The 27,462-nt window shown below is 43.4% G+C and overlaps 1 protein-coding gene across 3 annotated transcripts in view; it reads left to right on the top strand.

Moving 5' to 3' along the window:
- Window positions 1–27,462, top strand: part of RCOR1 (REST corepressor 1) — a 245,874-nt gene that overhangs the window by 123,937 nt on the left and 94,475 nt on the right. For all 3 annotated transcript variants that reach the window (XM_029597990.1, XM_029597991.1, XM_029597992.1), the window contains exon 3: window positions 6,222–6,302. In XM_029597990.1, the coding sequence (XP_029453850.1) occupies window positions 6,222–6,302 (81 nt within the window). The remainder of the gene's footprint in view (window positions 1–6,221; window positions 6,303–27,462) is intronic.

Raw genomic sequence — 27,462 nt, forward strand, 5'->3', positions numbered from 1 at the left:
GGACTTAGTGACATCTAGTGGCCAACCCATATGAGTGCCGCATATTGAAAATGCAATAGCATATACTGTAGCAATTTTCAAAGGCTTTTGAAAATTGCTCCAGTATATGCAATTGAATCCTTTAAAATAAGGATCCATGAACCTTTATAGCGCTATACTTTCTTCTATGGCATAAAAAAATATAACATGTACGTGTAAGAACACTGATTTATACATGGAGGCAAACAATTTATAATGAATGCACATATACCATTTTGAAAATATTTGCGCGTACTTGAAATCATCAGTTTGCCGTTACCGCCTACAGTTTACCCTGTTTGCCTCTAGTTCCCTAGAACCTCTAGCACTTCACTGTGAACCTACATCAGCAAAAACTGTACTCAACAGAGAAGTCTATTTTCACTTGTGCCAGTCAATAAGTTCAGTAATGTATACACATGGCACCTACCATGCATATTTCTGAACTACACCCTGGAACGCCCCCACCCTTCCTATTTTTCTGCCTGTGAAATATACACGTGAAATGGAAAATGTGCGCATACTCTCGAGATTTATAAAATAGCACGTATGCGAGTACATGCAGCTTAAGCATGGATATGCTGTTTTTACATGCGAAACCCCTTTGAAAATTTACTCCATAGATTTCAATAATTTTATCTTGGATAATCCATTTGAATATGTAGAAATAAAGGTCCTTTTTATTAGACTAACTTGATAAACTTGTGACTGTCTTTTGCAAGCTCATCACAGATGAAATCAGTTAGTCCAATAAAAAGGTATGGACTACAACAACTTGTTTGTTTGACCTTTCTTTTTATGTAAGCAATATTATCCAATATTTAGTTTATACAAATCTGATATGTGTGCTAAGTGTAGGATAAATTCATAACTCTTCATGAGATGTTTCAGCAAACCTGACCCCTTGTAGGGCTTCAAACTTTGGAGCCAGGATCCAAGATGGCGGCTGGCAGCCAAGTTTGTGAGCTCCTGTCCATGCGGTGTTAGTTACCAACCTGTGGGTTGAAAGAGGAAGGCAAAATTTGGAGGTTTCCTGCTGCTCTGCCTGCTCCTGTGAGCATGGACTGATGGATGCTCATCGGTCCGATGCTCCGGAGGTCCCTTGCCACCGATGGGAGAGCCGTTGGGGAGTATTGGAGAGGAAAGTTTGCCTGCATCTCTCCCAGGCTCACTGACCTCACTCAGCCCGGCAGTGCGAACACCTCCCCCGGATCTTGCAGCCGGCTGGACTTCAACTCCTCGGCAGGAGGAGTCGCTAACTGATGATTCTGTTGAGGCTTCTGTCTGTGCAGGGCTAACTTGGGGAAACGGTGCTGCTGTGATGACCAGCAGGAAGGCCAGATTGGATTTCTCTGCAGACTGCGGTATGCTCCTGACACAAAAAGGAGGACACAGAAGATGTTATTTCTTCGGCTGGGCGGACTTCTGTTTTTTCACTTTACCCCAGAAGAGTCAGAGGAGCTTCATGAGGATGAGACCTGAACATTTTACCCTGGAGTCTAAGTGGGAAGTCATGGAGAGCTTGGGGAATGCTGTTACTTCCCAAGTAGCTCCCTTGTATGGAAAGAATATTTGGAAATCCTGTATGTTGTCTTTGGGAAGTTCTCATACAGAAATGACTTTGCAGATTTCTGAATTACGAGTTAGTGCAACTCACACTAAATCTCTTCTGGAAACTTTTCTCAAAGATTGCATTTCTCTATCTAATAAAATGGAAAATGTTGAGAACTCTCTGAGAAAGAATCTGTTTATTAATTTTCCTTGTTCACCTATGGTGTTGGCCAAGGAAATGTTTAGAAGATATCTCTTGGAGGTTATAAGGTTCCTGAATCTGTTTTACCGCCTATAGCAAGAATTCATTATTTACCCTCGTTTAAAAAAAAGAAGCTAAGGATGGTTTCAAGAACTGTCTCCTATCTCTAATAATTCTTTGGATGTAACAGCATTATTGGAAACGTCTGATCTGGCGGCTAAACCCTCCACTATACTGATCCGGATTCCGATAGCAAATGGCTTCTCAAAATGTATTTTAGACCTCATGGTAGTGTTTTCTTGCAACACAGGGTTATGGTTTTCCCAGATACAGCTAAGCAAACTCAGAAGAAACAACAACAGTTTCTTTTGCTGAGGCCTAGGGTTGTGCAAATAGTGCCACCTTTTTTTCTGAAATTTCCTTGTAAGCATTGCATTACATATAATGATGCTTCTTAGGTTTTTTTAATTTTTTGAGCCTAATCAGCTTTCTTTTTTTTTGCTTAGTGATAAAGCTGTTCAATCTAATCATCCTGTGCCTTTAGCCTCTATGTCAGAATAGTTATTAAATCATCATTACATTATTTTATATATAATCTGCGTAATAGCTGATTTTCTCTATATTGCTCGATTATGTTTGTTAATTTTTTTTTTAGATAGTGTGCTTGGATTCTTAAACTATGGTGGACTTGTTCTGAAGAGCCGATTATTAATGATTTCCTTATTCTTTTCATTACCTATATGAGAGTTTCTGTTTTTGTGTTGGTTCTAGATTTTCTTTCTCAAGTTTATCTTGATGTATGTAATTTTAAATAAAGAATTTTTTTTAAAAACTGCAAACTTTGGGGGCCAAAATACTAAGGCATGTTAAAACTGTCTGGTAATGGATATTTTGAATGCAGGCATTATCTGTCCACAAAACATCATGTTAAATGCCCAGTGTACTAACAGCTGTTTAAATCCTATTTGGTTTGCGATGTTATGGTCTGTGACTATCGCAAAGTCCAATGTGGGCCGTCATCATGCCAGCAAACCCCCAATCCCCGACTGTCACGCTAAGGCCCCCCCTGTGCAGATTCTCCCTACCTTCTGGGCCCCCTCCCCCAAAGCACAGATCAATTGTCTTAACTATATTGATTGTAAATATTTCTACCCTTATCATAAGGCTTGGGGGTAACTGTATGGAGCGGCCGTTACTCCCATAAGAAGCTTGTTGGGCAGACTGGGTGGGCCATCTGGTCTCTTTCTGCCCTCAATACTATGTTACTATCTATATATATTGAGAACGCCATTCTTTACTATAACCTTGTACAGACTCAAATTTTAAGATGTAGCTGATTTTGGGCACACATTTTGCTTATCCGTATTTAAACTTAGATTTCAGAACAGTGAAATAGTGCAGTATTATTTTGATTGAAACCGATGCTCCAAATGTGATTCCTGATGGGAAAAAATGCACACAAGTCATTTACTCTGCCCTCCTGAAATCAAAGCATGATTCGGTTTCCCGCAGCTTCTTTTTCCTGACTGCTGAATTTTTCTCCTCCGTGCAGAATTGTAGGTGCACAGCCGCAGATCCTTTCCAATGCCTGTGCAAGCTGAAGATGCCTCAGATGATATTTCTTTCATCATGGTTTAACCTCTTTGCTTCTGCTTTCCTCCCCCCCCCTCCCCCTATACATTTAGTAATATTTTTTATTTTAAAACAAAGCTGCTTGCTTTTCTTGTCTCTTGATAGACTATCATTAAAAAAAACAAACAAACAATCCTTTACTACAGTTTCAAAGATGTGGGATTGATGCAGACTAAAGCAATGTGAAATCTGAAGGTCAAGAACGGTTACGTTAAGGGGGCAATCTTCAAACCCCCACAGGGAGCTTGGAGATTTGGGGCCGGTAGGGACAGTCCCTGAGGGATTTCAGATGAAAATCCCTGCACGTGCCATCATCCCACCTCTTTTCCCCTCCACAGCAATACCTTTGGAGAGTTCGGCCTGGGGAAGTAACGGCTCAGTTACCTTTGAAAACCATTCCTAGCTTCACTTTTTACCTAATTCACGTGAAGTTAAAAATGTCTGTGCTGACAGAAATGTTGTTTTTTCCCCCCAACCCCAAAACATCACTCAATGCGCTTAGTTCTTGGCATCTTCGGCTGTACTTTTTTTGAACACGTGTTTCGGGGTACAGATAGACTCACCTTAAAAGAGAGGAATGCCACACGCGCACCTTTAGGCTGCTCCTTGAGTTGCTGGAAGGTTGGCAGAATGTGGTCAGAGTAGCAGCGGGAGGTCAAAGCCCTCCTGTGTAGGGGAGGCTGAGGGCCTGGTCTGAGTGGAGCTCCTGGGAAGGATTTCCCTGCCAGGTGGATCGCGCCACGCACGTTTAGTAATCGCTTTCTTTCGTTAGACCGAAAAAAGAACAAATGTCATTACCTGTCACCACCACGCGTGGATGCAGCCGTCAGAGCGGCTCGTTGGCGATAAAAGCGACTGCAGTTGAATGCAGAGGCCTGGCCGATTCTTGTAGGACCCAAGAAGGCGTTTTCACGTAAGGCCAAACCCCTTGCAGAATCCTTCTAAAGTCTTGGTGGAATTTTACTGTGCAGTAGCAAACCGTATAAAAGTGATTTGTGACCTGAGAGCCATAAAACGTCCTCGTGTAAGTAAGTAACCCAAAGGTCCTGTATTCACAAAGTCAGGCATTTCAGAATTCGTCCAGGACTTGCTTACGAAGGACGGATTGCACTGGCCATGTCCTCTAGCTACCACTACCCACTGGTGAGTGGGAGCACTCCTCCTACCCCACCCTGGTAGAGCTCTCTCACACAGCTTCTCCACTGCACTTATCCTTCCCCTATGCAACTTTCTTACTCTTCTCCTGCATGCAATGCAAGAGCACTTTTCCCTCCATCCCCCACCCACTTACTCTTCTCTCGTTTTCCCTCCCCTCTTCTCCTTCCCTCTTCAATCTCCTTTTCTTCTCCCTCCCCCTGTACAGATTCTCTCTCTCCTCCTGTCTCCCTCCCTCTGCCTCTTTACCCCTCCAGGGCCCCGATTGCAGCTGAAGATAAGTCCGCCATCTCTCCCCGCCTCCTGGCTCCCGCTCCCGGGAGCCCCACACTTTTGCTGCCTCTTGTGCCTGGGTCCTGAATATCCTTCTCTTCCTCCTGAGCCCACCCGCCCACAAAATGCAATGCACCCCCTGGGGAGCAAGCGAGTGCATTTTCAAAACCCCGCACAAAGGGCCCCTTCTTGCTGGAGGCTTGTTTTAAGTGACATTATTTGCGCTGATAATGTAATAACAATGTTATTGATTGCTCGAACCAGTAGCGTTTTAATTTTGAAGAAAAGTGCTCCTGTTTGACCAGGTAATGATGATGCGAACAGAAATTTTGTGTGTAGGAATGGCCCAATAGAATCGACTGCTGACATTTTTCCCTCGTTTGCTTGCGAGTATTCAGCTTTGGGGATGGGCTGCACCACGGCGCTATCATCATGACTCGGCCTAGTGTTGGAGATTCAATAAAGTTCGGCCTGGATGAGCCAAGGATGGAAGGCCGGGCCTTTTTCTCTCCTCAGCCTCCCCTTTTCTGGTGCAGTTTCTTCAGGAGCTGTCCTGCCTTTCCATTCTAGGGCTTTACAGATGATGCAGGGAAATCCACAGAAGTATCTCGGGTGCAGAAGCTTCTGGCTTCTTGATTTCTTGAACTAGCATTTAATGTTACTGCCCTCTCAGATGGTTAGTCTCTAAATCACCTCTTCAAAGGCAAAAGCAATGGAGTTAAAGATGTAAAGATTTATTGTATTGGGCAATTTGCTTTTTTTATGACTTCTAATTGAAATTTTTACAGCTCTTCCTTTTTTTTTTCCCCAATTGCCAGTGGTGCGAGGAGTGCCATAAACAAACCAGTCTGAGGTGATTCAGGCCCAGTCTTTGCCCCTTTTAGGCACATACTGGTGTTGGAGCATTTCCCTCGCTGCCTTGCAGTATATATTAATGCTAGCAGGCAGGATTTTTTTTTCTGCTGAACTGGGGGAAATGCAGGTTACAGGTATTGCATTCACTATGGGTTCCTGTCTCAAATGTGCCTGTACATGAAATTTTAATTTAATTTGCACTGGATCGATGTAGAACTTACCCATCTCTTTCTCGTTCTCTTCCCTTATCCGAAGAAAAGCAACTGCTTTAGTGGAAGCTTTGATTAATATAAACTTGGGCTTGATGTGAGCCTGTAGGGAATGTTTTTGCAGCCTGCAAGGTGCTGAATAGCAAGTGTATCGTCCATATTGCGCTAAGAATGATGTGATTATGCAGCAGAGAGAGCTACATTTTAAGTTTGCAGCATTCTTTCATGTCCTATCTGAAAAGGGGGAGGGAAATCTGTTTTGTGACAATTTAGTTTCTGTTACTGCTTCCCGTAATTTTGCCTTTCTGTTTTCCTCTTTTGAACAGAAATTGCAAAGAGTTGTCAGGAGAGGGAAAATCTCGGGATGCTGGTCTGGTCCCCCAACCAGAATCTGTCTGAAGCAAAATGTAAGTCCTGGATTCTTTCCTGTTGCTTAAAGAAACTTTTTAGGAATGCAAGGACTTTTAACATGTATTTATTTATTTATTTTTGGTTTTGCAGCAGAGACAGGTTAGGGATGACGTTTCATGCCTTTTCTTCGTGCTTTAAAATAAACAGAAATAAAAGGTTAACAAAAAAAAAACAAAACCCCAAAACAACAATATATAGGATGATGCCTTTTTTTTTTTTTTTTTTGGAATAACTTAATATATTTCCTGAGTATCTTTCCAGAGCTAATGCTCTCTCTCTCTCAGGTCAGAATTCAAATGAGCAAATGATGACGTTACCAGGAAACTTAGAAGCGAAACAGTGAAGTAATATGTCCGCCATGTTAGCCCACTTGAATTCACAGAAATGAAGGTAACAAAACCAAAATAAAGAAGGTGATATCTTTTTATTGGACTAAATATATTTCTTGAGTAGCTTTCGAGATCCAATACTCTCTTCTTCTTCAAATTCAAATGAGCAAGATATGATATTTTGCAAAAAAATATAGAGGAGTGTGACTCCTGTGCTTTTCCCAGTAATGACATTGTTTGCGCATTTGAATTCTGACCTTAGAGAGAGAGCATTAGCTCTCAAAAGGTACTTGAGAAAAGTATTAAGTTAGCCCACCTTTTTGTTACCTTCTTTTCTGTAAATTCAAGTGGGCTAACATGGCAGACACACTGCTTCACTTAAAATTAACCTTTGACGTCTTCAGGGTTTCATTTAATTTATTGAAGTGGAAGATCCAGAGGGGTGGGAACAGCTTAGGTTTTTATTTGCATTTTGGAAGGCATGAGACTTGAAACAGAAAATGCAAAGCAATGGAGCAATGGCATAATAATGGCATTAATGATGCTTTAATTGTGAATATTTCTGTTTCTGAATATCACAAATTCACATACACCATGCAGATGCAAAATCATTTGTAACTGTCCAATAATTATTTTACATATTCTTTAAAGAATCACAGTGCTCCCAATATAAGTATGAAGTGTAAGTTTTTTAATTGAGATGCATGTTTTTAATGTTTTGGCATGCTTTACTTATTCTAAATAGGTCTTTACTTTTGTCTACAGATGGCCAGAAACAGCTCCAGAAAAAATATTTGAGGACCGTTTAGTTTAAGAGCTCAGTTTAATGTGCATATGTTGTCCTGAAAGACAGACCTGGTTGTGGTCCTTGAAGACTGGAGTTGGCCATCTCTGCATAAGTCCATGAATATCTCCTTGCATCCTACACTCGAAGGATGACAAGAAAAGATTTTCTTGTGCTAACGTGAGAGGAAAAAAATCCTACTTTTCCCTAGTAAACTATGCACATTTTTTTTAAGGGAGGCAGGAGGAAACACAGTGGAGGGAATTAACTTTTAACTGCTTGCTCTTCCTGCCCCTCACTCCCCCACTCTGCCTCAAAGCCCCGTAACTGATTTCTCGGGGCTGGTCCTAGAACATGGTTGTATTCTCCTTTTGCGAAGGAGTGAGGGAAAGGTTTAGAGATTTGAAAAAGGTTCAGACAGTTTGTGATGAGATTCTGATTGATCCCTTGGTTCTGAGAGGGTCAGTTAGCCCTCGTTGACTGGAACTGTGTGGGTTTAGTTTACTATTTTATGTAGCCTGTTTGAAACCTGCCTGTCATAACATCGAAGTGGCTCTCGTAATAAAATCAGCAAAACTATACAATAATACACAATGCAATAAAACACAGCCTCCGTTTCTGCACTTCTTTCTAGACAAGGTTGTTCCAGGAACTGCTCCCAGTTTTATTACAAAAATTAATTCTTTGCGTCATGTTGTTCTTTTAGTTTGATCTAAAAAGTTCCATATCACTCCTTAAATCTAAACGCTTTGACGTGTTACCTGGAAAAGACAGCTTTTCAGAAGATATGAACTCTTGTTCGTATTGCTTGGGGCTGGTAAGAGAGAGGTCTACCAGATTGGGGTAGATTTTAGAAAAGTATGCCCACGCGTACTTTTGTTCGCGCACCAGGCGCAAACAAAAGTATGCCGGATTTTATAAGATATGCGCGGCGGGGTCGGCGCACACAAGGAAGTGCACATTTGTGCACCTTGCGCGCGCCGAGCCCTGCACATGCTGCCTGTTCCCTCCGAGGCCGCTCTGAAATCGGAGCGGCTTTGGAGGGAACTTTCCTTCGGCCTCCCCCACCCCCCCAGCCCTATCTACACCCCCCTACCTTTATCACGAAAGTTACGCCTGCCCCGGTTGGCCGCCGCCGCGCGATTTCCCAGCCCGAGAGTGATTTCGGAGGCCTCGGCCACACCCCCGAAATGCCCCCGGGCCGGAACCACGCCCCACAGATCGCCCCGAACGTCGCACTGCCCCCTGACACGCCCCCCGACCCCCCCCCCCCCCTAGCAAAGCCCTGGGACTTACGTGCGTCCCGGGGCTTGCGCTCGCCGCCGAGCCTATGCAAAATAGGCTCGGCGCACGCAGGGGGGGTTTTAAAGGGTTACACGCATAACTTATGCGCGTAACCCTTTTAAAATCTACCCCATTATGTCCATTTCCAAATGGATTTGTTTGAGTCCTAAGAGAAGCCCATAAGATTTCTTCTAGTTGTCTCTGAGCCCAGTCCTCCAGAGCAGTGTCTGCTTTATATGCAAGAAAGGCTTTGAGAGAGCTGCAAAGCAGCCATGTGGGCTCCTTGTCATATCTTCAGAGAACACTACAGAGGGAACACATGGGCATCCTGTTGATAATAACTTGGGAGTGAGGTAGACTAGAAATTTTATTAGCAATAACTTTCTTTCCTTTAACTCCGACAACAGTTAGAACTGAAACTCCCAGATTTATTTTTGTTTGACAAACTGCTGTTCTGCTGACTGTGAAGGACACTACCCAGCCAAGCTTGTATAATCTCCCAACTGGACCACTGCAACCCACTCTGCATTGGAATTAAAAAAAAACTAGACCCATGCCTGTAGCTCATCCAAACTGTAGCAGTTCAAATGATGCAAAATGTAAGTAAATTCTCCAACACTAGGAATAAATCTTTCTCAGGATTAGTCCTAATCCTCCGGAACTCTCTACCACCCAGTATCAGACCTGAGAAATGAGCCATCAAACAAATTGAACTATCAAAACAGCCTCCCCTATACATATAGGCCCCTATGAGTCCTGAACCAACATATTGAGGTCAAAATTCAAAGCCATTTAGCTGGATAACTCACAAGTTATCCCGCTAAAGGGCAAGTTTTGAATATGCCCCTTGGTTATCCGGCTGAAAGGTAGCTGGATAAGTCATCTATCTGGCGAAGATTTAGCTGAATAAGAAAGGGACATGTTGGGGGAATTCCAGGGTGAAGATGAGTTAGCCGAATGACTTATCCAACTAACACTGATATTTGGAATTAGCCAAATATGTTATTTGCTTATCTCAAGAACTCAACGTGTGCCTGAGAGCAGGTCTAAAGTTAAGTGGAGCTGCAGGGTTTAAAAAGAAAAGTTGCCGGCCTAGTGGCCCTTTCAATTCCCCACCCACTAAAGCTCCAAATGCTCGGCCAACAATCTCTCGCTCGCTTCCTCCCAAACCCCCTTCATCTAAAGAAAGATACACTTAAAGGGCCATTGTCAGCCCCCTCACCACTCATTGCAATTTTTTAACAAATGGTAGCCTCCAGGGCCTCCCTCCCGGTATCTTCAGTCTTCAGTTGGTAAGTTCTTCAGCCCCGGATCATGGTAGCAGCCTATTGTGACCCAGGCCCAGCGCTTCTGCCATTGCTAGGGGAGCTACACTGGAAGCATACACTTTCAGCTTATTTATTTATTGATTTGATTTATATTTCACTTTTTGGTGCTTCAAGTACTATAGGTAAGAACATAAGAACATGCCATACTGGGTCAGACCAAGGGTCCATCAAGCCCAGCATCCTGTTTCCAACAGTGGCCAATCCAGGCCATAAGAACCTGGCAAGTACCCAAAAACAAAGTCTATCCCATGCTACTGTTGCTAATAATAGCAGTGGCTATTTTCTAAGTCAACTTAATTAATAGCAAGTAATGGATTTCTCCTCCAAGAACTTATCCAATCCTTTTTTAAACACAGCCACACTAACCACACTAACCACAGCCACACTAACTGCACTAACCACATCCTCTGGCAACTAATTCCAGAGTGAAAAAGAACTTTCTCCGATTAGTTTTAAATGTGCCACATGCTAACTTCATGGAGTGCCCCCTAGTCTTTCTGTTATCCGAAAGAGTAAATAACAGATTCGCATGTACCCGTTCTAGACCTCTCATGATTTTAAACACCTCTTTCATATCCCCCCTCAGCCGTCTCTTCTCCAAGCTGAAAAGTCTTAACCTCTTTAGTCTTTCCTCATAGGGGAGCTGTTCCATTCCCTTTATCATTTTGGTCGCCCTTCTCTGTACCTTCTCCATCGCAATTATATCTTTTTTGAGATGCGGCGACCAGAATTGTACACAGTATTCAAGGTGCGGTCTCACCATGGAACGACACAGAGGCATTATTACATTTTCCGTTTTATTCACCATTCCCTTTCTAATAATTCCCAACATTCTGTTTGCTTTTTTGACTGCCGCAGCACACTGAACCGATGATTTCAATGTGTTATCTGCTATGACGCCTAGATCTCTTTCTTGGGTGGTAGGACCTAATATGGAACCTAACACTGTGGGGTAGATTTTAAAAAGCATTTACTCGAGCAAAACTGGTTTTTGCTCGAGTAAATACACTTTACTCAAGTAAGTGGGCTTTTCAAAATTGCTACAATATATGCCATTGAATTGTCCATAGGATTTACTCAAGTAAGTGCACTTTACTCGAGTAAATAGCTTTTGAAAATTGCTACGATAGTATGTCACATTTACATGCGTAACTCCTTTGAAAATGACCCCCTGTGTAACTGTAGCATGGGTTATTTTTCCCTATATGCATCACCTTGCACTTATCCACATTAAATTTCATCTGCCATTTGGATGCCCAATCTTCCATAGAAACATAGAAATGACGGCAGAAGAAGACCAAACGGCCCATCCAGTCTGCCCAGCAAGCTTCACACATTTTTTTCTCATACTTATCTGTTTCTCTTAGCTCTTTGGTTCTATTTCCCTTCCACCCCCACCATTAATGTAGAGAGCAGTGATGGAGCTGCATCCAAGTGAAATATTAGCATAGCTCTCTGCTTCAACGGCAGGGGAGAAGAAAAACTGATACTTCACGCATATTCAGCATAGCTCTCTGCTTCAACGGCAGAGGAGAAGAAAAACTGATACTTCACGCATATTCAGCATAGCTCTCTGCTTCAACGGCAGAGGAGAAGAAAAACTGATACTTCACGCATAACCAGCATAGCTCTCTGCTTCAACGGCAGAGGAGAAGAAAAACTGATACTTCACGCATATCTAGCATAGCTCTCTGCTTCAACGGCAGGGGAGAAGAAAAACTGATACTTCACGCATATCCAGCATAGCTCCCTGCTTCAACGGCAGGGGAGAAGAAAAACAACCAATAAGGGCTGAATAACATAGTCTGGGTAAAACAAGCATGGGTGTAGCTTACTTATTGCGGCGGTTACTACCCCTACTACCCCTAACTAATCAACTAATCAAGGTCTTCCTGCAATTTATCACAATCTGCTTGTGATTTAACTACTCTGAAAAATTGTGTATCATCTTCAGATTTGATTACCTCACTCGTCGTATTTCTTTCCAGATCATTTATAAATATATTGAAAAGTAAGGGTCCCAATACAGATCCCTGAGGCACTCCACTGTCCACTGCCTACTCCACTGAGAAAATGGTTCATTTAATCCTACTCTCTGTTTCCTGTCTTTTAGCCAGTTTGTAATCCATGAAAGGACATCGCAACCTACCCCATGACTTTTTACTTTTTCTAGAAGCCTCTCATGAGGAACTTTGTCAAATGACTTCTGAAAATCCAAGTACACTACATCTACCGGTTCACCTTTATCCACATGTTTATTAACTCCTTCAAAAAGGTGAAGCAGATTTGTGAGGCAAGACTTGCCCTGGGTAAAGCCATGCTGACTTTGTTCCATTAAATGATGTCTTTCTATATGTTCTGTGATTTTGATGTTTAGAACACTTTCCACTATTTTTCCTGGCACTGAAGTCAGGCTAACCGGTCTGTAGTTTCCTGGATCGCCCCTGGAGCCCTTTTTAAATATTGGGGTTACATTAGCCACCCTCCAGTCTTCAGGTACAATGGATGATTTTAATGATAGGTTACAAAATTTTACTAATATGTTTGAAATTTCATTTTTGAGTTCCTTCAGAACTCTGGGGTGTATACCATCCGGTCCAGGTATTCTAGTATTGCTAGGGGAACCAACGTTAGTTTAAAATTTTCCAAGACCTGGGAGTGGGCAGGGAAGGGGGATCTATATTGGGCAATTCTGAATAGTTCGTGTTGCTTGCAGCGTGCATGGGCACTTTTAGCCTGCATACATTGCAACCAGTTTTCAAAAGCCAACTGCCCATCTTGCCTCTCATTTGAAAATCAGCAGCCGCAAAATATGTGCGCTGCGTACTTTGTACTCAGTGTTTGCGTGAGGCCTTAGTAGCATGTGCACGTTTTGAAAATGGAACGTGCATGTACTGTTTTCCTCCCCTGACCAACGAAGGCCCCTTGGGAGCACACCTTTTTTTTTTTAACTCGCCAAAGTATGCCCAAATGTCATTCTGACTGGGCAGAGGAGGAATCATTTCCAGAATGGCCACATTGCTTGGGTAAAAAAAAATTGAAATTTACCCAGGTAATTGGATTTGAAAATGTCCCTCTTTTTTGGGGAGGGGGAGGGGCAGTTTTCAAAACAGCTCATGTAAGTTGCAAAGTCCATGGGGGAGCTTCTTATCCATAATCTTTGCATGAAATGGAAATGGCCTAGAGATTAAAGTACCCCACGCAGGGATGGTAACTTTCAGAGGGGCACTTGGGCGACGCTGATGCATGTGCGCCCAGGGCCTTGGCAATTTAATAGCCTCGGCGTGTGTGTGTGTCCCTAATTGTGCAAGTAGGCACGCCTGACCATGTAAATCGGGTTTCGACTGCATTAAGTTAGGGAATTTTATAACTGGCGTGCATCTACGCCAAGACCAGTTTCACCAGTTCATCCACCAGTTCACCCAATGTAGAGGTAGGTCCTCTGAATCCCCCTGGTTTAATACCCTGCATCCCCCTCCCCCAAGTTACCCCAGAAATGGCTTTTTACATCTCCTCCATGCAGAAGTAAATTATGCAGCACTAGACCTGGGTGCACGCATAAATATTTGTGTGCGCAACTCTTGACCCTGACCCAGAACGCCCGTGCCCCCTTTTTGATTCTGAGAGATGTACATGTAGCAGGAGATTAAAGTGCATGTGGCGACTTTTAAAATATGCTGGGTGTTGTATTATTAAAAAAATGCATCTGGGTACAATGGACAAGTTACGATCCCTCTACTTTAGAACAATGGATAATTCTAATGCACCAATGGAATGCACTTATGGAAAAACGTTCTGTGCATCGCAAACCCAAGAGGAAAGGGATTTTAGATATTTGGTACCCATACCTGGTGTCCTTATCTCCTAAGCTGCGCAGTTCCATTGTCATCTCTTTACCGCTAGATTGCTTACCTATGTTTAGTTTGAGGTGGGATGGGGGGTGCTATAGACGGGGAGAGAGCATTGTGGACTTGTGGTTTTGATATTATTTGCAAGTATCATTTAAGGTATTTGAAAATGTACACACGTATTTTCTGGATTTGTCATGATACGTTACTGACGTCTGCCTTTCTCTTCCTTGATAATAATAATAAAGATTTTTCATAAAATATGGCGGGTAGATGTAAGCCTTATATGCATCTCCCGATTTTGGCATGCGCCAGGTTTTTAAAATTCACCAAATAGTTTTGAAAATGCAAAACTATGCAAGTTATTGTCTCCCCCAAGCTAACTGTGTTTCCAAGCCCAACTAGTTTTCCCCACAGGTAACAGTATACACCTTGGGGGGGGGGGATCCAAAATAACAGCGTAGCAGATGGTTGTGCACAGAGTGAGCTCCCGATATCCTTGGTTAATATTCATAAATAATCCTGCTTCCTGGCGATCAAATTATGGCTAAAGATCCTCCAAAGAGGTCACTACCAATGATATGGTCTGACCCAAGTGCCAGACCAAACAGAACTGCAAGAAAAGTGGCCACAGAGAAGCCGATGGCAGCGGAAGAGACCACGTCCGACGAAGAATTGCTGTGAGAACCAGGAGTGCCCGGCGACATGCTAGACACGAACGGAGAGGAGCTGGGTAAAATCGCAGCCCAGAGGAAAACTCGCCCAGAAAACAAGCTAGAATTGGTGGGGGAGCAGCTTTCTAACCTGGTAGCCACAGTAGTTGAAAATTCTGCAAGGCTGGATAGCTCCCAGGAGAGAGTGGAAGACGCGGAGGTGACGGTGACTTCTGCAGGCTGGAGACTAGATAAACTGGAAAAACTTACCCAGCAGCTACAGGAGAGGCAAGACGGTGCATTAGTATTCGAATTGTGGATCTGCCTGAGGGGACAGAAGGAGTAGACCCGGTTGCCTTTTTTTGCCAAGGCGCTAAGCAGATCCTGTAAGTGGATAGAGCGCATCAGGCCCTGGCATCGCGGCTCGCAGGAAGTGCTAGGCCCCCGGGCAGTGCTGGTTAGGCTCCACAATTTCACCGATTAAAATAAGGATTATGGAGGCTTCCCGCAGGATAACAAAACTTAAACACGAGGGTCAACACGTTTTATATATTTCAAGGTTTCTCAGCAGAGCTAAAGCTTCGGCACCAAGGGATCTTGGAAGCAAAGCCGCTACGGCGAGCACGTGGAGTGCAGTATGCTCTGCTGTACCCGGCGCATTTTGTGCGTCTGCCACAGTGGGATTACAAAACTTTTTTGAAGTTGCAAAGGATGCGGAAAAGTTCGCCAAAGATCTGCCGGCTTCCTCAGCTTTGCCCACTAAAACGTAAAGGCGGATACCATACGTGAGAGGGTTTCAGCAGGAAAGCAAGAGAGGGATCAGGAGCTGACTGACTGCCTTGAAGTTACAATTAAGATTGGGGGAAAGGCGGGACAATGGTTGGTTTTGGGGCTGTTTTGTGAGGTATAGGCTACTTGTGTGTGTGTGTGGGGGGGGGGGGGGGGGGGGTTGGGAACATAGGACTTCGGAGACATTTTGCGAGATACTGGGTGGGAGGAGTGAAGATGTGAAGATTCCTGTGCAGCACAAAATGGAGGCACCCGCGGAGTGCGGCTATGTGGACGGTCGCCACAAATCACGAATGCTAGTGTGCCTGCTCTGGAGCCTGAGAGAGTGGGAGCAGAGAGATCATCGCCTGCTACGGCACTGTGGCTGAGGGGGGAATCGAGCTGCTTTGGTTGTCACCCAGGCTCTCCACAGATGCTTTGAATCGAGTCGGACCTCACTATTATCAACGGGACTACATCAGAGATGGCGTTGTGGAACGACTAAACAGCTTGGTAACTTGCACAGTGGCTCCCTGATAGATATAAATGGCTGAGCTTGGTTATTCTCAAGAGTATAAGCTTGATTTAAGAGAGGGAGGATGGGGGGTGGGTGGGTGCGAAGGGAGTCTCTTACAAGGGGGAGGGGGAGGCCAGGGGGCTTGGTTTGAGTTAATATGGCAGGAGCGGAAGGGAAGGGGGGGGGGGGGCAGATGGTGGCAGGTTTCAGACCTTAGGTTCTCCCCTGTCTGTTGGCAATGAACGCTAGCCATGCCCTACTGGAAGGTGATGGTGGTGGGGGGGGGGGGGGGGGGGCGGAGGGATCCTCTGGAAATGAAAGGATTGCTAGTTGTGAACAGGTTTCTCATTGTTTCCAAAAAAGGAATGTGGGGTAACTGGTTGGGTTTTGTTATAGTTGGTGTTAGGTTGGGGTGGTTGTCACATTTAGGTTGGTTTAAAAAAAAAAAGAAAAAGAAAAATAGGACAGGACACATGGGGTGTTTCTTATATCACAAGGAGCGGCCTTGGAGGGAACTTTTTTTTGGATCCCACCCCCCGGCCCTACCTAAATCCCCCCTCACCTTATTCGATGGAGTTACGCCCGCCTCTGGCAGGCGTAACATGCGTGCGCCGGCGGGCTGCCGGTGCGCGAACCTCCGGCATGGCCGATGTGCTGGAGGACTTGGGAACGCCCCCAGACCCCTGCCTCTGACCCGCTGCCCCGCCCCCGGCCCGCCCATTTTCGAAAGCCCTAGGACATACACGTGTCCCGGGGCTTGCGCGCACCGCCGAGCCTATGAAAAATAGGCTCGGCGCGCGCAAGGATAGGTTTTCGGGGGTTACACGCATATCCCTTTGAAAATCTACCCCAATGCATATAGTCGGAAAGATTTTTTTCCTGTGCTCCGCATGGATCTCGTCTCTCTTCGTCAGCCTTGTCCAGTCATAGTCCAGTTCAGCTTCCTTTTTCAACTGGGATAGCAAGGGCAGGAAACAGGGAATGGAGGTTGAATCTCTCCTTCCTGGGTAGGGAGGATTTTTCAGACTTAGTGGATCAGATGGTAAAAGAATTTAACAAAAATCACAAGTCTCGTGAATATAGCTGAGTACTGTTGTAGGAAACACTCAGGGCGGTCCTATGGGGTAAAAAAACTGGATACGCTATCTTAAAAAGCAAAGGACCAGGCGACAGGCCTCGCTTCTTAGGAAGATTGGGGAGTTTAAGAAGTGGTATAAAGTGACTTGATCAAGGAGAGTCTGGAGGGAATTATTGCAGAGAGAACTCTCTTAAATGCCATACAAATAGAGCAAGTTGAAGAGCGGATGACGTCACTGCGCAGGACGGATGCCTGAACTTTGGGCTGCTCTCCTCCCGCTCCCATAATCAGCAAACATTGGCGGATTAAAACCTCGGTTTTTGCCAAAAACTGCAGCAGCCACTCCCCTACAGGCATCATGACCTTGGCAAAGAAAAACACAGATTTAAAATGTTTTTCCTTTGTGGCCGCGGCGGCGGTGGAGCCAGAATCAGAGCAGAGGGACAAAAATGGCGGACGGGCTTGGAACGTTGCCAGGAACGGAGGAGGAGGTGACTCCGGGGCAAACAGAGAAGGGAGAAAGTGAGATACCCTCCTGGGCGGAATTTACAGCATGGTTCGGGGCACTCCGTGAAGATATGGCAAAATACTGCCAGGAAATGGAAGACTTAATGGCGGGCCTCAAAACGGAAGTTAACGAGCTGACATGCCGCGTGGAAACTGCAGAGGACGTTCTAGAGGAGCAACAAACAACCACTCAATTCCTGAGTGAGGAACAACAAAAAATAAAGGATACATAGGAAGATTTATCCAGACATCTGGAAGATATGGAAAATAGATTGAGGAGGTCCAATCTGCGCTTTCGTGGCATCCCCGAAAACGCTGAGAATACAGACAGCTTCAGGGTGGTCCAGAAAATATGTCTACAACTGCTCCATGATGGAAACACCACAGAAGACACGACAAACATTTCGTTAGACAGAGCACACAGGACATTGGGGGCACCGAGGAACAACCAGGCAAGAGACATCATCGCCTGCTTTCATAATTTTACTGTTAAAGAAAAGGTGATGAGAGCTGCCAGGAAACAAGGAACTGTGACGAGGAATGGCCAAAAGATTGAAATATTTCAAGATCTGGCGCCCACCACCATACAAAAACGACACAAGTTCCGGGCAGTGCTGCAAGTGCTGCGGGGCCAAAATTTTCACTATCTCTTTACCATCAATGGCATCACATCTAGAGTCCAAAAAGTGACGGAAGCAAAGGATATCCTTCGTGCGGCGGGCCTCAGGACCGAGGAAAGACGGACCATGACTGCAGGGACATCGGGGGTTAGCACTTCATAGGGACTACCCAAAATGGCAAAGAGTGCCCAAAGGCGAGAAAAGACTGCGCAGAAACCCAGGGGACTCCACTGCATCCAAGGGCCCAGGATGAGGCGAAGGGACATTTCTGAGGTATCGGTACGATTACACGGACTCTAAGTTAATCGAGACAGTTCAAAGGTGAAACATAACCTTATTAAGTTGCATGTTCTGTTCACTTTCTTGTTATTCACTTGAGAGGTAATAAGGATGTAAAATCAGATGAAGAGCGGGGGTGGGGAGGTGAGAGGCGGGGCTGGCTCGGTGATGACATCACTCTCTAAGGGAGAGACCCACAGAAACAGTGGGTCAGGTGGGAAATGGGGGGGGGGTGTATTGATCAATATCATATGGTACAAAAATCAGACAAACAAAATGAGGAGCGGGATGTTAGGGGGAAGCCAAGGCATGGTGTTGCTAGCGGATACCATTCAGCCAGGACAAGAGGGAATGGTATGAGAGGGTGTAAAAACTTTATCTACACAGATGGATAGCTTAAAAATTGTTTCCATAAATACCAAAGGGCCGAATACACCGATGAAAAGGAAAACCTTTTTTCATGATATGAAAACTCAGAATGCTGATATTGTGTTCTGCCAGGAGACACACCTGGTTAAAAGGTTTGAGAAACTGCTATCCTCAAGGGATTATCCTCTTTATTATCATGCTGCTGCCACTAAAGGGGGGAAATATTGCAGGGCGGGTTACAGCAGCAGTGGGCACAGTACTAAGGGATGTAGAGGGTCGATATATCATGCTGAAAGTGACGATACACAATACACGCTGGTCAACATATACGCCCCCACAAGCGAGCAGGCAGATTTTTTTCAAAAAATATCTAAAATCATCGAGGACTGGTCCGAAGGCCACTTAATCATTGGTGGGGACTTCAGTATAACTAGGAATCCATATTTAGATAACACTGGATCTGGAACCGGAAGAGGGAAAAGAGGGAGACAAGCCCTGAAACATCTGATAGAGGACAGAGGACTTACCGACATATGGAGATCGTTAAACCCCACATCACTCTTACTCCAGACTGGACTATTTCCTAATTGATAAATCACTAGTGAGCCAAACCCCGCATCACTCCTACTCCAGACTGGACTATTTCCTAATTGATAAATCACTAGTGAGCCAAATCCTAGACGTAGACATTGGTAATATAACTTGGTCTGACCACTCTCCCATATGGTTAAAGCTTTGCCAGCCGGGAGGGGAACAAGGGACTAGATTCTGGCATCTCAATGATCGCTTATTAGATGACAAGGATTATGTAGAGGAGGTCAAACAGGTGATTCAGGATTTCTTTGATACCAATGACGACGGGGAGGTGTCTCCGGGCATGCTATGGGATGGCAGGGTTTATACCAGGGAGTCTTGCATCAGACAATGTGCGTAGAGTTGTTGAATTAATGGAATACGTACAGCAGAATAATATCCCTACAACACTCCTGTCAGTAGATGCAGAAAAAGCCTTCGACAGAGTTCATTGGCCATACCTCTTTCAAGTGCTTACAAAAATGGGAATGGGAGTTAATTTTCAAACATGGGTGGCTAAACTCTATGATCACCCACAAGCTCGTATTAAGATCAATGGTGCCTACTCACCTCCATTTGATGGTAAAAGAGGAACTAGGCAGGGGTGTCCTCTATCACCTCTTCTGTTTGCTCTGACTTTAGAACCCTTAGCTGAATTAGTCCGTCGAAGCCCGGCCATCCAAGGCATCCAAGTGGGTGAGTCTGTATACAAAATTTCTCTTTTTGCAGCTGATCTACTGTTTACAATTACACAACCCGAAACATCCTTAAAGGAACTAGTACAGGAGATCCGTGCTTTTGGGAGGGTGTCCGGGTTTAAAATGAACGAGGACAAGTCCGAACTGTTAAACATTTCCATGGCAGAACCAGTTGGTGGCACAATTACCCTTTAAGAAAGCCAAACAGTGGGTAAAATACCTGGGAGTTAAGTTAAGTCCTAATATTCCACAGATGTTCGACTTAAACTACGGACCTCTAGTTACTTCCATCCAACAAAGTTTTGATAGGTGGGACAGAACAAATCTATCATGGCTGGGCCGTATAGCAGCAGTAAAAATGATGGTTCTACCAAAATTCTGTTATCTCTTTCAGACGCTCCCAATTAGCGTTCCTAACAGAGCACTAACGGTATGGCAAAGGAAACTGTTCTGCTTTGTCTGGAAAAGGAAACCTCCAAGGGTAGCCAGATCAGTTCTATATAAAGATAAACTGAATGGGGGACTCAGCTTCCCCAACCTATTATGGTATAAGAGGTTAGGACTTTTCAGCTTGGAGAAGAGACGACTGAGGGGGGATATGATAGAGGTGTTTAAAATCATGAGAGGTCTAGAACGGGTAGATGTGAATCGGTTATTTACTCTTTCGGATAGTAGAAAGACTAGGGGGTACTCCATGAAGTTAGCATGGGGCACATTTAAAACTAATCGGAGAAAGTTCTTTTTTACTCAACGCACAATTAAACTCTGGAATTTGTTGCCAGAGAATGTGGTTCGTGCAGTTAGTATAGCTGTGTTTAAAAAAGGATTGGATAAGTTCTTGGAGGAGAAGTCCATTACCTGCTATTAAGTTCACTTAGAGAATAGCCACTGCCATTAGCAATGGTTACATGGAATAGACTTAGTTTTTGGGTACTTGCCAGGTTCTTATGGCCTGGATTGGCCACTGTTGGAAACAGGATGCTGGGCTTGATGGACCCTTGGTCTGACCCAGTATGGCATTTTCTTATGTTCTTATGTTCTTACGTTGCCAACTTACTAGCCGTGGTGGTTAATTGGCATTGTAAAAGTCAGCCCAAACCCTGGATATTGATAGAGAGGGTGTTGGCAGGAGAACCATCCTTAACATCCAGAATATGGGTGACGCATAAAGGGAGAGGGGATAGAATGACCACATTTTCAGCGGTGGTGATGCATGTTTGGCTGAAATGGAGAGGGAAACTAATAGATCATATAGCCTACCATCACACATCATTTTTACATAATCCTCTATTTCCTCCAGGGATGGATAACGCGTTCATCAGGAGATGGCAGAGCAGGGGACTCGCCACCCTGGGTCAGTTATGGAAGGATCATAAACTTATACCATTCCCGGATTTACAGGAATGGTATTCCCTGGACATGTCGGATTACTACACATTCTCACAGTTATCCCATTTTTTCACCAAGCATAGACTGGCAAAGCTACTAGGTTGGGAGAAGCCTATGTTTGTGAAATTTTGTGAGAATGCTGATACCTTTAGGAGACACACATCTAGGATCTATGTGTTATTAAATGGGGTGAAAGGAGCTAAACCCACACACCAACTGAAATGGGAATTGGATATTGCTGATCATATGACTGAAAAGACATGGGAGATTTGTCATTTACGCATAGGCAGTAGCTCGGTATCTGCGACCCTAAAAGAAAACAGATACAAATTACTATATCGCTGGTACCTAACACCTGAACGGTTGCATAAAATGTCCTTACGACCCAGTGCCCAATGTTGGAGGTTATGTGGAATGGTGGGTACCTTTTTTCACATGTGGTGGGAGTATTCCAAAGTGGTTCAGATGTGGGTAGGAGTACAGGATTATATTCAAAATACACTACAGTTTATGATAACTCTGAATCCCAAAATCTGCCTATTGCAGGCAGTCCCTGAGGTGGGCACGAACTGGCAAAGATCATTAGTACTGCAAGTAGTCTTAGCGACCAGATGCGAAATTGCGTACTGGTGGAAGAAATCTGAGACACCTGCGCTAAGGGATGTACTTACCAGACTGGATAAGGTGTATCATTTAAGTCATCTCACAGCTTTACGCAATGTTCAACTACTTACATTCCAAAAAATATGGGAACCATATGTGAAGGGGGAAAGACCACTGTCTAGTGGCATGGGTGCAAAGCCTGTATAGTCGGCAGAGGCCTTTCAGGAAGTCTGTCCTCCACTTAATGTACTTAGTGTACTGTATTCCCAACACACTCTCAGTGTTCCCTTAAAGTCTCTTGACCTTTATTTCCATTGCTCTCTTAGGTTACTATCTTGCTGGATATTTATTTATTTATTTACCATTTTTTTTCTATACCGATAGAAATGTCACATCTGATGAGGGGGCTGAGGAAGGGAGAGGGGAGGGGGGAGGGAGTAGACGGTGATGTAACAGGGGAACCCGGCATATTCGCAGAGAAAGAATTTGAGTCTACAATAATATGGTTCTAACATGTTAATTTATTGAACTATATGTTTACATCTTAACGAGATATAGAAATGAAATGTCTCATTCTTGCATTCTGATATATGCATATATGTTGTTTGCTAACAAGCGGCTACACTGTATTCTCTGTATATTTGATACTCTGAACCATGTTCTACATATAAGATGATATTGATACATTGCCATATTTTGTATCTCCTTGTTTATTGCCCAATAAAATATAAATAAATAAATAAATAAAACAAATAGAGCAAGTTGAGAAGTCATATCAGTATGCGAGGCAAAAAATTTAAGAGCATGATAATAAAACAGGAGCTTTTTTGGCAAGAATGAAATGGAAGAGGCAGGTGGGTTACACGATTGTAGAGGTCCACATGGCTATAGGGGCACTAATGTATCATGCAGTATCAACAAGACTTTTGCAAATTTCTTTATGGGCCTATATGCTCAAGAAGATGGAATGTCACTCCCCAATATCAATGAGTATCTCATAGGCCTGAAACTTCCTCAAGTGACTGAAACGCAAAATGTGAGGTTAGCGGCGCCCATCATGATGGAGGAGATACAGTCAGCGGTGCTTGCTTTACCAAATGGTAAGTGCCATGGCCTGGGCAGCTACCACTTGGACTTTAAGTCTTTCCTACCCAGATAGGCCCGTTCCTACTCGAAACGTTTCAGTATTTACATTTGTTTCCTAATTGTTCTCACAGATTAACAGATGCCACTACAGTGGTTCTCCCAAAGAAGGGGAAAGACGCAACAGTTCATATTGGCCCAACTCGTTGTTCAACGCGGACATAAAAATTTTGGGTAAAGTGCTTCAACTTAGAATGGAAAATATAATGCTAGATTTAATACATCCAGATCAGACTGGGTTTCTTAAGGGAGGCAATCTTCAGCCAATATCCAAAGGGTTTTAATATACTAGTGGAAGCCAAGACCCTTAATAGATCGGTAGCGATAGTTTCCCTGGATGCTGAAAAAGCTATTCATCTATGTTGACCTTTCCTCTTCACCATACTAGAAAAATACAATATAGATCCACGGTTCATAGTGTGGATTCGGGCTCTATATGTGTACCCAGAGGCTAGGGTGCTGACCAAGAGGAACATATTGGATCCATTTTCGATCCAAAGAGGTACTAGACAGGGGTGTTCCCTATTGCCTTTGCTTTTTGATCTAGTGATTGAAGCATTAGCACAAAAAATACAAGAAGACTCCAGAATAACTGGTTTTAAATATGCAGGGAGAACCCACAAGATTTTGCTCTATGTGGATGTTGTCCCTTTATATCAAACTGACTTAAGTGCTCTGTTCCACGTTTGCTCGAGTTACTCACTGAATATGAGAGGGACTCTGTGTATAAAGTGAACATGCAAAAGTCTGAGATCTTTATAGTCCCTTTGGTTTCAGAAGGAATATCATGCGGGGCATCTGTGCTTTTCCATATGGCTCCCGAAGGATTCCGGAATCTGGGTATTTCTATTTCTCGAAATTGGAGGGACATATACAAAACAAAATATGCACTGTTATAATCAAAATACACTCTGACCTTCAGGAATGGAAGGGCTTGCTGCTCTTGTGGGCAGGCAGAATAGGGGTGTTGAAAATGAATATATTAACTAGGCCGATGTACCTATCTCAGCAGGACCCATACTCGCTGCCTAGGAGTTTTTTCACGGCTATGGAGAGCTGTACCCCAAAATTTATATGGCAGGGTAAAGCACCCAGGATTAAACTTGCTACATTATATAAGTCCAGGGAGGCAGGGGGTTAGCTCTTCCTCATTTACTAGAGTATTATTGGGTGGCAAGATTATATAATCTTAAGGACTGGCTAAGGGGAGATTGCAAACTAGAATGGCTGTTCTTAGAGAGGGGGCAATGGAGGGGCCGGAATTGACAATATTGTTATTTCTACGAACATCTTGGCTTTCTAGGTGGGTATTTATTTATTTATTATTTTTATTTACCGACATATCACATTGGTTTACATTCAGGTACTGTAGGTATTTCCCTATCCCCAGAGGGCTTACAATCTAAGTTTTGTACCTGAGGTAATGGAGGGTAAAGTGACTTGCCCAAGGTCACAAGGAGTGACAGCGGGACTTGAACTCTGGTCTCCTGGTTTGTAGCCCACTGCTTTAACCTCCTCCCTCAGGTTCACCCTCACATAACGCACACACTCTGGGTTTGGAGAGAAATGTGCCGATATACGCTGCTTTCAGAGGGGGGATCTGTCACCCGTCTCCTTGCTTTGGCATAATCCTGGCCTTTCAATTTATACTTTTAATGAGGAGGCACAGGTTTAGTGGGCTGTGGGCCTCAGGCATGTGGGACAATTATGGGATGAAGAGGGGTGGATATCATTCGAACAGTTGCAAGAACACTTTGGGGTGCAACTTGAGTCTGATCTTTTATATACATAGTTGGAGATGATCCGGAAAGTGGAGCACTTTGAGTGGGCAAGAAGAGTGGCCACAGCATTTGAGTTAGCCCTTATGGATGAGGATCTCACCAGGAGAACAATTTCTGTACTATATAAGACAATCAGGGCAGTGGGAGAAACGTCACGTCCGCTAGTGGATAAGTGGAATGCTGATTTAGGCACTAAACTGGAATGGGTGGCTTGACAGAGGATATGAAGAGAACCTTTAAAGTGTCTGTATGTAGCCATAGGGTAGAACTCCTGTATACACTATTGCACAGGGCTTCCAGATATTTATTTATTTATTTATTTATAATTTTTTATATACCGCCGCTCATCAGAGATATCACGTCGGTGTACAGTGAACAGGAACTTACGCCGGAGCGTTATACATTTAACAAAGGTTATACAAGCGTTATACATTTAACAAAGGTAAGTATATAAGTATTTGAACAAACAAGTAGAGTATAATATAACTATATCTTTGCTTCCAGTTAGCTGCAAAGCCTCCTAGTGCAAATCCTAGATGTATGTCATGGGCCATGACTACTATTCCAGTTATGGCTTGAATCAAAGTATACATCAGAAGCAATGAGGAGTCAAAGTAGGCCTTAAATTTCTTTTGTACAATTTTTCACATAGTTTGCTGGCCTCTGGGCAGGAACAAAGGAAAAGTGTGCAGGAGCATTAGGAGAGAAATTCCGAGGGCTGTCCAAGGGACTGCTGCCTGTATGTCCATGGAGAGGAGAGTGTGGCCGGGGTAATGTTGGAGATGTGCTAGATGTCACTATCAAACTTTTTATATAAACAGAAGACAGATATAACCAACATATTTTTTTATTTATTTATTTATAACATATATAGATATGTTATACTTTATCAAATTCCCCCCCCCCCCCACCTTATCTAGACTATGCTGCCAAAGATGTGGCCAAGAGGGTACATATGTTTTATATGTGCTGGTCTTGCCTTTTGGACAGAGGCACAGAGAGAAATTTCTAGCATTTTGACCCAAAACGTTCAGTTGTTGGTGATTGTGTGTCTCTTAGGTGTTACGCCCCACCTCCTGGTCAGGGCCTGGCAAAATACCAATGCATGTTATGTCTACAGATGACTCCAAATTTAATACATAATTGTTTAGACACTTAAATTGACCTTCATAATAGGCTTCATCGTAGGGTAGGTAACTTTAATACTCTGCCTTATATATAATCATTGGTCAATAATGATAGAGGTACACATTTTTTTTAGACATTTTTTGGTGCTGCTGTATCATTAATAATAACAATATGTGAGAGTTTAAATTCCAACTTAGCTTCAAAAATTGACGCTGTTTGTTAGTGATCCTTGAAACCCGATGATGCCAAAGAAGCCTGACATGGGACCATGTTTTGAACAATGGTCCCATGTCGCATGTAATGTTATAAGCATGTTAAAACGCATGTAATGTTATACGCATGGAAACATGCATACACAAATTTAAAAAAAACTGAAAACATGGCTCTTCGAGCAAGCCTACACATAACCCACACTTTCTCCCCCTGGCATCATCTCGCTGCATAACCTTGACCACAGCCTCTATTATATAACATATATTTATAAGTCTTCATCAAGTCCACTATATAAATATCTTGTACCGTCCCAGACCATATCTTGCAATGTGTACATAGTTCTTCCTATATTTATATTTATATTCATATTTCTTTCTACATATATAGGTTTTCCTCAACATCTTATACCCTCTACATACCATATTTGTACTCCCACTGTTTAACATTCCATGTAACCAAATCGTTCCATGTATTTTCTCTATCATGTTATACGTTATCAGTAAACCGATACAATGTGCAAACGGCTCTCGTTATATAAAACCTTTAAATAAATAAATAAATAAATAAATAAAAAAATATGTTGGTTATATCTGTCTTCTGTTTAAATAAAAAGTTAAAAAAAAAAAAAAAAGCATACACCTTGTTCAACCCTTGTGTAATTCTACCAGTGGAAAGGGTGGGCTAACCCCAGGTAAATGGCTTTTGAAAATTGCCCTCTGTGGGGGTGATTTTAAGACTGGCCAAATAAGTACAAGGTCTGTGGGTGGGTTTTACCTGCAGAGTTGGCACCAGTTTTCAAAGTGAAAGTATGCATGTGCTTTCACTTTAAAAAATTATCCCAGAAAACCTACCCTGCACATTATTTTTAAACTATTTATTTAACCAAAGGGAAAACACAACCAAGAAGATACAGCAGCACAGCAGTGATTGACAATTTGCATGTACATACAGAGCACATATAACACAATGCGAAAATACAACAAAATGCTGCATAAGGGCAAGCCAGCTTGTTTCCTTGTTTGAAGTGAACCTGTATGGCCCCTTAAGCCCAAGTTCCTGGAATTTAATTATTTCCAATAAGGCACCCAGACCCTGTCCTACATAAACGACTTCTTCCAAAGGGAAAAAGTAATCTTCTCAACAACTACAATATCATGCACCTGTTCTACCCCACACATTTACTCCTTCTAATTTGTGCATATAGGGGCAGATTTTAAAACATACGCGCGGGCGTACATTTGTGCGAGCAACCTGGCACGCACAA

This window comes from Rhinatrema bivittatum, chromosome 4 (assembly GCF_901001135.1).
Source record: "Rhinatrema bivittatum chromosome 4, aRhiBiv1.1, whole genome shotgun sequence".
Taxonomy (NCBI): Eukaryota; Metazoa; Chordata; class Amphibia; order Gymnophiona; family Rhinatrematidae; genus Rhinatrema; species Rhinatrema bivittatum.